The sequence below is a fragment of the Sarcophilus harrisii genome, chromosome 3 (assembly GCF_902635505.1).
Source record: "Sarcophilus harrisii chromosome 3, mSarHar1.11, whole genome shotgun sequence".
NCBI lineage: Eukaryota > Metazoa > Chordata > Mammalia > Dasyuromorphia > Dasyuridae > Sarcophilus > Sarcophilus harrisii.
Window position 1 is genome coordinate 567,317,197 of NC_045428.1, and position 10,728 is coordinate 567,327,924.

The 10,728-nt window shown below is 45.8% G+C and overlaps 2 protein-coding genes across 4 annotated transcripts in view; both read right to left on the reverse strand.

Annotated features, from left to right (window-relative positions):
* Nucleotides 1–6,349, reverse strand: part of NECAP2 (NECAP endocytosis associated 2) — a 96,273-nt gene extending 89,924 nt beyond the window's left edge. Inside the window, exon 1 of the mRNA XM_031962772.1 lies at nt 6,297–6,349. Coding sequence (XP_031818632.1) covers nt 6,297–6,340 — 44 coding nt within the window. The 5' untranslated portion in view covers nt 6,341–6,349. The remainder of the gene's footprint in view (nt 1–6,296) is intronic.
* Nucleotides 1–9,425, reverse strand: part of SZRD1 (SUZ RNA binding domain containing 1) — a 32,651-nt gene extending 23,226 nt beyond the window's left edge. For 2 of the 3 annotated variants that reach the window (XM_031962774.1, XM_031962773.1), the window contains exon 1: nt 6,297–6,358. In XM_031962774.1, coding sequence (XP_031818634.1) covers nt 6,297–6,347 — 51 coding nt within the window. In that variant the 5' untranslated portion in view covers nt 6,348–6,358. Of the gene's footprint in view, nt 1–6,296; nt 6,359–9,334 lie in introns of those variants that run through there. The other variant, XM_031962775.1, reaches the window with a different exon arrangement.
* Between the last annotated feature and the right edge of the window lie 1,303 nt (nt 9,426–10,728).

The following is a 10,728-nucleotide window of genomic DNA, read 5'->3' on the forward strand; positions in this document are numbered from 1 at the left end:
GGAGGGCTCTGGGATCAGCCACAGACATGATGCTGCTTCCTTTTAGGGCACAGTCCCCAAGCATTTGCCATGTGCTCAGAGCCAGGAGACACAGGAAGGCAGTCACAGCCCTCCTTTAGGAGGCACCCCCTACAGAACAAGGTCTGCCCACATCAGACAGAAAAGCGGGCGTTTGGAAAGCTGGCAGAAGGCGCTGGCAGTGGCCGAGCTGGGTCTTCAGGAAAGGAAGCCAGAGAGGCTGGGAGCAGCTCTGCACAGGTATCCCTTGTGTGCCCACTGTCCTGGACAATGGGGCTCTGTCTTTCCTTCACACAGGGCTGGCTGCGGCCAGCTCCTCCCTAACTGGCTCAGCGCTCCCTCCAGGAGCTCGTCTGGGGCTAGGAAGGAGCTCACAAGGCCCTTTTCTAATTCTAAAACCTGGGATGGCCGGAGCTGAGGATTCCAAAGCTGCCACAAATGTTCACTGCCCTGAAACAATGACTCTAGTCTCTTCTCTCTGGAAGGGAAAAGAGAAAATGTGTGGGTCCTCACTCTTACTGCCAGCTCACGAAGGCTTGGGAAAGGGCTCTTTCCATCATGGCTACCACGTGCACTGGAAAACAGGCAGGGCAAGACAGACATGGAAAGAAATCTCTGCAATTGGAAGGAAGTCAGGAAATCGACTTTCCACTGCTGGCGCTTATTATCCCTATAGTTGTGGAGAAGTCCTTTCTCCTAGACAAGCTTAGTTTTTATATCTCTGAAATGGAAATAATACTCCCCGCCCTAAAGCTCTGTGACCTCTACAGCACTAATGAAAGTCACGGGCCACGTGAAGGTGGGGAAGAGTGGCCACCTCCTCCCCAAGCCCAAGGGCCCATCTTTTACCTGCCCATTCAAGCAAGGCTCTCCAGACTTCGCCAAGATCTCTTGGGCCAGAGCTGGCTAGCTTGGCGTGGCCAAGTGACCCAATGGGAACTGCAACCTGCATCTCCCACAACAGTAAACCAGCTTCAAAAACAAGATCAACATTAACTTGACTTGTTTCCCTGGTCACAAAGATTACTTCCAACTGTCAAATGTTGTTTGTTTGCACCACACAGATTTATTTAAGCCAATAAAGGTAATTTAGAGTTTAGAACAGCTTTCTGCCCCTTTGCCAACATTCCCTGCCCTGTCCCCAATGAATTTCATTTTAAAAAGGATTTCTACTATAAACCCCCGTTAAGGCCTATTTAGAACCCAAAGTCTTTTTTAAGGATAGCCACCAATCAATGGTATAATGTGCCCAATTCCCATGGCATTGCTTTCTACCTAGTTAATTGCTAATACCCTTTTCTTTACTAAAAACCACATGGATTTAGCCTGTTCTTATTCCCAGTATAATAAAATCTTTCCCCCCTTGGGGAAAAAGTCTTTCCTTGGTAATGAGGAGCTAAATTCTTTAAACATCCCTTTGTTAAGAATAAGGCATTTTGGGGGAAAAGTTTTAGGAAAATTTTATAAGGCATAAAATTAGCTAAGGCCCACGTGAAGAGCATTCCATCAACAGAAAGAGCGTCTCAAAGCTAATCTTCCAATTTCCAAATATAATTTTAGCTTCCCATCAATGTAATGGAAATACTACTTGTACTGTGACTGATCTCACTGGACCACTGTTGGAAACTGCTTGTAAACTTTCAAAAGCAACAGAAAGGTGAGCCACAGACTATTATTTAAGGAGAATTACAAAGGCCCAGAAAACAGATGGATATGCCAAAATTTCCAAGTTGGAAATTTCAAGTTAATGCTCTACACGTTAGGGTAACCAAAAAGAGGAAAAGGGAATTTGTCCAATTCCCTGTAGAAAAATAAAACTAAATTCCTCTCAACTTTTCTGAAGGGAAATGTCAAGAATTGGAGCTTCAGATCAGTCTGCTTCTCTAGTTTACAATTTAGTTTATAATTTCCAGGGGTTACTCCTGTAGAGGCAGCAGTGGCTCCCTGGACATTTCCCTGGTGGCTGGGGTAAAGTGACCTGGGTTCCAAATATGAAAATGATGTCCCTTCACTCTACACTAAGAACCTCCCTACGTCTTCTTTCTGATTTCCCAGGACCAATGAATGATGTATATTTACAAGAATAGGATGGTTGGAGCTACCAGTAAAGGATTTGCAGGTAGAGCGCTTGGATTAGTTGGGGAGCTACTAATTTGCCTGTAAAATGAAGGGGAAATGGACTTTAAAAAAAAAAAATCTCATTCAAAGTCTAAATCTATGACCCTGTGATTAAAATCCTTCAATCCTAGAAAAAACAAATGGGTTATGCAACAGACTCATTACTGCATGTGCACAGATTCAAAAGTAATGAACTAATCAGTCTAAGATGGGATTTAAACCTCAGGTTCCAGGATACCATATCCCCTTACCAGACTGTTTCTAATCAAGTAGTAATAATAGGTAACATTTGTAAAATATTTTAAGTTTTTCAAAATGTTTTACAATTATTATCTCATTTGGTCTGTTATTCTCATTTTACAGATGAGGAAACTGAGGCATACAGAGTCATGACAAACTCAAGGTCACACAGCAAGGAAGTGTTTTGAGGGCAGATTTGAATTCAAGGTCCAGTGCTCTGTTAAAATTCATTCAGAAGATATATGAAACAGCTAAAATAAGATTTAGGATTATTGGAATCTCCATAAGCAATAGAATGATGGATGGATAAGTTTTAAATCAGGAAGATGTGGGTAAGAATTTCATATTTGACAAGTACTAACTACAGGACAACAAGTCAAATAAGCCTCAGTTTTCTTATCAGTAAAATAAATAACTATTTATTAGGCCCCTATAATGACCAAGTATAAGGGATTCAAAAAGAAGTAAAAGACAAGCTCTCAGAGAGCTCATAATCTAGAGACAGCACAGGCCACTGAGTTTTGCTATAAGGCTCAAAAGAAAATATGTAAATCACTAAAGCTCAACACGCTATACAAATTTTAATTATTATTATTGTTGTTATTACTACTTGCTACCCATTCTACTGCACAAAACTGCTGGGATACAATAAAAACAGAAGGAAGAATAATTAGACAATTTCCAAGATGGTATAAGGCCAGAACAAGAGAGCATTCCCAATGAGGTGATGGGGCCAACAGCCATGTCTCAATTCCCTTATCCAGGTAAAGTCTCTAAGGTAAGCTCCTATTTCCTTCACCTGGCCAGGCCCCACCCCCACAAACTCCCAGAACAAGGGTGTGATACAACCCAATTCAATAACCATTAATGGAGTTCCTACCACACCAGTCATGGAATAGGACAAAGAAAGATTAAAGGAAAAAAAAAATTACTTTGGCAGTATCATACACTGTGTCAAAGAGGCCAGCCAGGCTCCAAGGCTGAAAGCCTGGGTTAAAGATTCTGCCACTTGCTTTGGACCAGTCACCATCTCTCTGCAAACCATTTTCTTCACGTGCAAATGAGAGTTAAGACTAAATCATCTTTCAGAGTTCTCCCCCCAGTTCTGTATCTAAGACCCTCTAAATCTTCGCCATATTTCATCACAGGAAAACATGAGAAACCTTAAAATGGGAGCTAATGATATGTTTGGGGAGGTGCAAATAGAGGAAAACAACTCCAACTGGATACTCTACTGAAGCCTCAATTACAACATCATTTTATAGGAAGCACATCTTGGGACAAGAAAATCAAGGCAAATGAGACTAGCACTTTCCTGTCTTGTTATTATCTTCAGATGTATATGGCTAAGAGTTTAATCTGAAGGTCTCATTGTGGAGACAAGTAGGTGCCAAATTGGATAGTGTGTTTGACTTGGACTCAGAAGACCCATTTTCCTGAATTCAAATCCAACCTGACATCCTAGCTGTGCAACCCTGGCCAGGTCAGCCTATTTGTCTCAGTTTCCTCATCTGTAAAAATGAGCTGGAGAAGGAAATGGCAAAATCACTCCAATATTTTGCCAAGAAAACCTCAAATGGGGTCACAAGTAAAAAAATGAATAGATTGAAGATCTAATTGTAACAGAGCAAAGAGCATTAGATTGGAAGTCAAACACGAATTTGAATTCGGGTCCTTTCTTTATTATGTGATCTCAAGCCAGGAAAGCTAACCTCTCCAGGTCCATTTCACCATCCAACACATGGGGGGGAGGGGGGAAGAGAGGGTTGGATGCAGTCAGCTCTAAGGTTCCCTTCAAGTCTGAAGTCGACACAAGTGAGGCAACTTAACAGCTCTTCCCAGGAGAGTAGCATATTGAACTGGGAGTAATTGTGAGCTTCCAGAAAGCAGGGAATAACTTTGACCTTTCTAGGAATCCCTAGCAGAAGTGACCAGTACATAGTAGGCACATTACAAATATTTCACACTTGGTTCACCTTCCAAGTCAGCCATTAAACTGGTTTCACAATCTCAGGCAAGTCAGCTCCTCAGTGGATCCCATTGAGGGGATTTTCTCTTTGGCAGAATAAAGGAATGAGAATTCAGTCTTAAGTCCAAAAGTTTCAATTATCTAAATTCTGTAGAAAATAATTTCCTGTAGTATAAAAGTATGGAATTGAAATCTGACAGCAAGAATTCATTAACCCACGTGTTAGGTATGAGCATCAGTATAGACTTTTTTTTTTTTTTTTTTTTTTTAAAGTTCCTGTTCTCAAGGATCTTACATTCTATTAGGGAAATCTAAAACCTAGACTGGGAATGCAATGACTGGTTCTAGTCTCGGGTAAAAACAAAAAACAAAAAAACAAAAAAAAAAAACAAAACTCGCTCCGGGCTTTAGTTTTCCCACCAGTAAACAAAAAAAGGTTAAATTAGATTTCAAAGGTCGCTTGCAACTTTAATAGCCTATTGATTCTATGAGTCATTCCAATTCCAGGTATGATTTTTTCTAGGAAGTGATGTAATATAAGTGGGATTTTCATTCATTCGCAAAAATTGGTAGTAAGTTTTAAAAGGGGGCCCCTCCCCTGCATTCGTGGAACTTCGGCGCTTCCCAGCAAAGCGCCCGCAGCGAGGACACACAGGAAGCCAACGCTTTAGCCAAATCCACAAGTCCCAGCGCATTCGAGAGGCGCTCGTGGGGGGCCGGCCGGGGGCGGAGCGGCGGAATCCCCCCACACAAAAGAGCGAAGCTGCGAGTGCCAATCCCGGCCACTGGGAGAAAGGGAGACCCAAGGCGGAAGGCGGGCGCGGGGAAGCCACGTTTCCACCTCCAGGCCCGGCCACGCCAGGCCAAGGATTCCTGCCTACCTCGTCCCCACCCAGCTCTCCAGGGCCTGTAAAGATACACTTTTTCCCAATCAGAGAAACACAAGCCAACAGTTCTTATCAAGCGCCTACTGTGTGCAGGCGCCGGGAGCACAATCAGTGCCTGGTCGTTTGCAAGCGGCCCCGCCAAGGGGAGCACCCCTTCCCTCTTACCCAACCAAGAGCCGCCAAACTCCCCCGCCCCGGCCAATGCGGGGGGGGGTGGGGGGGCCGCGCGGCTTTTCAAGTTCAAGGGCGCCGGGCATCCCCAGCACGCTTGGGACGCGCAACACAAATTCACTACCGTAACTGCGGCTCGGAATCCCCCGCGCACACGCACCCTTGGGGCGGCCCACCCCAAACTCGGCAGCCCCTCCCCCACCGGGCTTCCGGACCCCCTCCCCCCAGCTCCGGGAGGCCTCCGAGCGCGGGCACTTCCCGTCCACGCCCCGACCCCGCCACCGCCTCTAAGCGGCCCGGCGGGCAGAGGGGCCCCGAGCTTCGGGCCCCGAGCACGCGGCGAAGCCTGCAAGGGAGGCGTCGCGGACCGGGCTCCCTCCCAAAGTCCCAGCCCACCCTCCCGCCCCCAGACCTGCAGCCCCCAACTCCGGAGGCGGCGCTCTAGAGGAGACCGAGTTTCCACTCCCGCGTCCCGGCGCTTCCACGCCTGGGCCGCGGAGCGTGCCCGGCCGCCCACGTTGCCCCACGGCGGGGCAGGGCAGGCCCCACCAAGTTTAAAATGGTGCCTCGCAGGGTGGGGCGGGAGCCTCGGGGGCAGTCCGGGCTCCGGGGAAGAAAAGGGAGGAATCCCGGCAGGCAGGACAGCCCCCCCGGGGGTCAGCAGGGCCCCGCACGCCCGGGGACTCCCCGAGAGAGGCCAAGAGGGAAAAGAGCGCGGCCCCTTTAAGAGGCCTTCAAGGCGCTCAGGGGCCCGGGGCCTCTTCTCTTGCCCCGGTCCGGCGTGGGGGGTACCCTTCCCCAGAAAAAGCCATCCCCCCGGACCCGGTCCCCCGAGGCTTCCCCTCACGCCAGGTCCCGCCCGGCCCAGTCCCGGGCCGGCGGCTCCTCCTTACCCCACTGTCGGCCGCCTCCTCCCAGCTCTCAGCGACCTCCTCATCTTCCATCTTAGTCGGCCGCCTCCTCCCAGCTCTCAGCGACCCGCCCCCCCGCGCTGGCGGCGCGCCTCCGCCACGGGCGCGGGCGCGCACGGCATCTCGGGCCTCCGAGGCCCCGTCTCCCCCTCCGGCCACGCCCCCACCCCGAGGCCCCGCTCATTCAGCTCCCGGAAGAGGTCCCGGGCCAGCGTGCACGCGTTGCAGCTGGCGGACATGTCTAGAAAGGGCAGCAAAGCCTTTCAGACGCCATCTTCCTTAAGGGCAAGTAACCTTACTACGGGGCGACAAAAGCAAAGTCCAAAGATGTAGGGATTTTGAGTGTGGGCAAGTGACTCTTGCGGCGCCATGTTGTCTGAGGGTCGCGAAGTTCTAAGAACTTTTCGCCGGTGTTTGAAGCTCTTGGTCAGTGTACAAGTATTTCCAAGCACCTAGCACTGTGTTCCCCCCCCCCCCCAAAAAAAAAAAAAAGTCAAACCCAGTCCCTGCCTTCAAGGAGCTTTCAATCTAATAAAGATAACACGCAAACATCTGTACCAACAAACCATAAAATAAATAGGAAATAATCAATAAAGAGAGGCAGAAAAGGACGTGGGAAAAATGAGACGGGAAGTCATTCTAGATTAAAGGGGATGGACTAGATCCCATCAGCTCCGAAACTCACACCTCCTCCCAATGCCTCGCTCCTGGGAGCCCTCCTTCCATTAGATGAGAGAAGGAGGGGGGAAGGGGGAGGGGGGGCGCCGGAGTCGGGAAACCCCTCCCAAATGCCCCATTTAAGGAAAGGGTCCAGGGCAGCTGTCTCATCATTGCCCACCTGGCTGCCCTCCCTGGGCGTCATCATTGCCTCCAAAAACTCATCTTCCAGCTAGATGAAATTGACTCTGAAGCTCCAGCTTCTCTATACCTCCAGCCCGTGTGCTCCCCCCCCCCCCCCCCCCCCACCTTCTCCCTCCTAGGTGGGAGATGAACAGTGGGAAGTTCCTCCCAGAAACCCCCATTTAAGGAAGCAGCCATCTCATCATTTCCTACTCTCGTCGGACCTCACTATGCCTTCTTTGTATCTCCAAAGTGCTGGCTACATAGTAGGCACTTAATAAATGTTTGTTACTAGCTGCCAGAAGTAGGGGAGTGGGGGTGTAGAATATGTAGGGCTTTGAATATCAAACAAGGATTTTATATTATTCCTGAAAGTGATAGGAGTTTGTGTGTGGTTGGAGGTCTGGGGGATTGGGGAAGAAGTTTATTTCAGCAAATTACTTAGGACACTAAATAAAAGATAGATTGTATTGGAGAGGAAATTTGAAGATCCACCCGCAGACTATTGCAGTAGTCCAGGTACGAGTGATAAGGTTCTGCACCAGAATGGTGGCAGTGTGAGAGAAGAGGCTTATTTGGGGTTTGTTTGTTTTTTAATTAAGTTGCAAAAGTGAAATTGACAGCCCTTGGCGACATATTAGACACGGGGGAGGAGGGTAAAATGTAGTTAAGCAATCCAGCATATCACCTAGATTTTGAGGCTGAGGCACTGGGAGGATGGCGATACTGTCTACAGCAATAGGAAAGGTTTAGGGGCTGGGGCTGGTTTAAGGGAAAAAATAACGAGTTCAGTTTTGGAGACGTTGAGTTTACAAGGTCTATAGGAAATCCAATTCAAGATGTCTCAGGCAACTGGAGATTTAGAGGCTAGAGATCAGCAGAAAGATTAGGGCTGGACAAGTGGATCTGAGAATGATCAACATAGAGGTGATAATTGAAACCATGAAAATTAATGAAATCATCAGGTGAAGTAATCTAGAGGGAGAAGAAAAGAGAGACCATGACAGAGCTATGGGGGACATTCATAGTTAGAAGGTGGGACCTGGGAAAAGGATGTAGTCAAGGAGATAGAGAAGGTTCAGTCAGATAGGTAGGAAGAGAACCAGAGAAAAACAGTGTCACAGAAAAATAAAGAGAAAAAATTAAAGGAGAAGAGAGTGGTCAGCAGTGGCTACAGAGAGTGAAGAAGGGCGAGGACTAAGAGAACACATTGGATTTGGTGATTAAGAGATAATTGGTAACTTTCCAGTTGAATGATATGGTTGGAAGTCAGATTGTAGAGTTAAGAAAAGTGAAAAGAGTAACTGTGTGACATTGAATAGATCATTCAATCTCTGCCTCAGTCTCTTCAACTGTAAAAATGGGAATAATTGTAAGAATCAAATAAGATATTTGCAAAGTGTTGATCATTGCACTTTGACTCTTTTTAAGGATGAGGTGATTCAGGCCAATTCCAATAGACTTGTAATGGAAAGTGCCATCTGCATCCAGAGAGACAACTATGGGGAATGAAGGTGGATCACAATATAATATTTCACTTTTTTGGTTGTTATTTACTTTCTTGTTTTTCTCTTATTTTCTCCTTTTTTTAAATCTGATTTTTCTTGTGCAGCATGATAAATGTGGAAATATGTTTAGAAGAATTGCAGCTGTTTAACCCGTATTGGATTACTTGCTGTCTAGGGAAAGAAGAAGGGAGAAAAATATGGGACACAAAGTTTTGCTAAGGTGAATGTTGAAAACTGTCTCTGCGTGTATTTTCAAAAATAAAAAGCTAGTGTAAAAACATCTTAAAACAGAAAAATAAATAAATAAAAACACATAGTCTTATATAAATGCTAGTTATGATGATGATGGGAAACAGGGTAGAGACACCTATTGTAGACAGCCTCTTCAAGGAGGCTTTAGTCACAAAATGAAGGCGAATTATGGGATGATAGCTAAGAAATAGATGGATCTAGTGAAGGAGTTTTTAGAGACTGGGTTAGATATGGGTATGTTTATAGGCAGTAGTGGAGCAACCAGAAGAAGGGACTATGTGTTGGAGTAGCTGACTTTGGATCCAGGAAGCCCCGAGTTCAAACCTAGCCTGCAGCCCAAAATATCTAAATGACACGGGGCAAGTAACTTCTTAGCATTCAGAGAAAGTGCTACCCTGCATTGGAGGAGAGTTTTCTTACCTGGAAAACTACAACAAAACCGGTGCCCATCCTTTGAATTGCATAAGAATCAGCATTTGCAAGAAAGAGCCCTGGATTTGGAGGCAGAATCCAAGTTTGAATTTAAATTCTACCATTTGTTTCCTCACTCCTGAAGCAAATCTCTTAATTTCTCTGACACAGCATTTCCTAATCTGTGAAATGAGAGTTGGACTAGATGAATTAAGGTCACTCTGAGTCCTGAGCCTAAGATCTTCAATTGGAGTTGAAAAGTCAGTCAGTCAATATGCATTTAAGTGCCTGCTATATGCCAGGCATTGTGCCAAGTGCTGGGGATACAAAGAAAAGACATTTACAAAAATTATGTAGTCTGACCCTGGCTTTTTACATATAGGAAGAGGGAGGTTCCAAGACGGAAAGGAACTTGTGAATTGAAGGGCTAAGCCATCACGTCCAAAATCTTTCAGCTCCTCATTTCTCACCTGGATGAACTATTTTGAGACTATTCTAATTTCTGCACAAATGCCTCCTGTTCTGAGTACCTCTCCTCTCCCCTTCAGCTTCCTTTTGTGTATTGCTTTGCCCCATTCGATTATAGACTCCTTGAGGTCAGGGAGATCTTTTCTTGTTTGTATCCTCAGTGCTTATAGTAGGCATTTAATACAAGTTTATTTACTATGTCCGGTAATCTTTGTTCTTTATCACACTTTCAATCCTAATTCCTAATATTCTCAATTTTTAACAATCAATATTTCCTAATTAGGAAAATTCCTAATTGCTAATATTCAGCTACAGAGGTGAGGAAAGTGTGATATATAAACAGTTAAATGAATTCAGATTCATTTCAGGAGAGAGCACTTAACTACTAGGGATCTCAGGTGGCACCTGAGATATGGTTTGAGTGTTCTAGATTCCTGGTGGTCTAGAAGTTAGTGGCAATAAAAGAATTGTTAAGAATCCCCTTTAAGACAGCCACAAGTTTTAGGAATGAAAGAATTCACTCCTTCCCGAATTATTAGTTGCAAAATGAAAATTTATTGTTGGATAGAAATCAGTTTCTGATTTCTGACTTCCATAGTGGCAGATCTATTGGAAAATGGAGTTTTGCACTGAGAGAATGAAGTTCTCAGTGGACAGAAGGGTACTGACAGCTGAGTGAGCTATCTAGGTCCATCTGCAAAAGACCTTCGATGAAGGAAGCTGTTATATTGAGTGTCTTGGTCGGGGCTGGAAAACCCGAGCAGGTCAGACCCAGTTAGGGGCTGAGACAATCCAGATTCCCTGGCTTAGATTCTTATCAGCCCGGATCTCCTATTGAAATTAACAACACTTCCAAAAGGGTGCTTTTTGACCAGGATTTCTAATTGAATCAAAGGCCCTGGCATCCTGGAAAGATAACTTGAATGGCGGGGTCA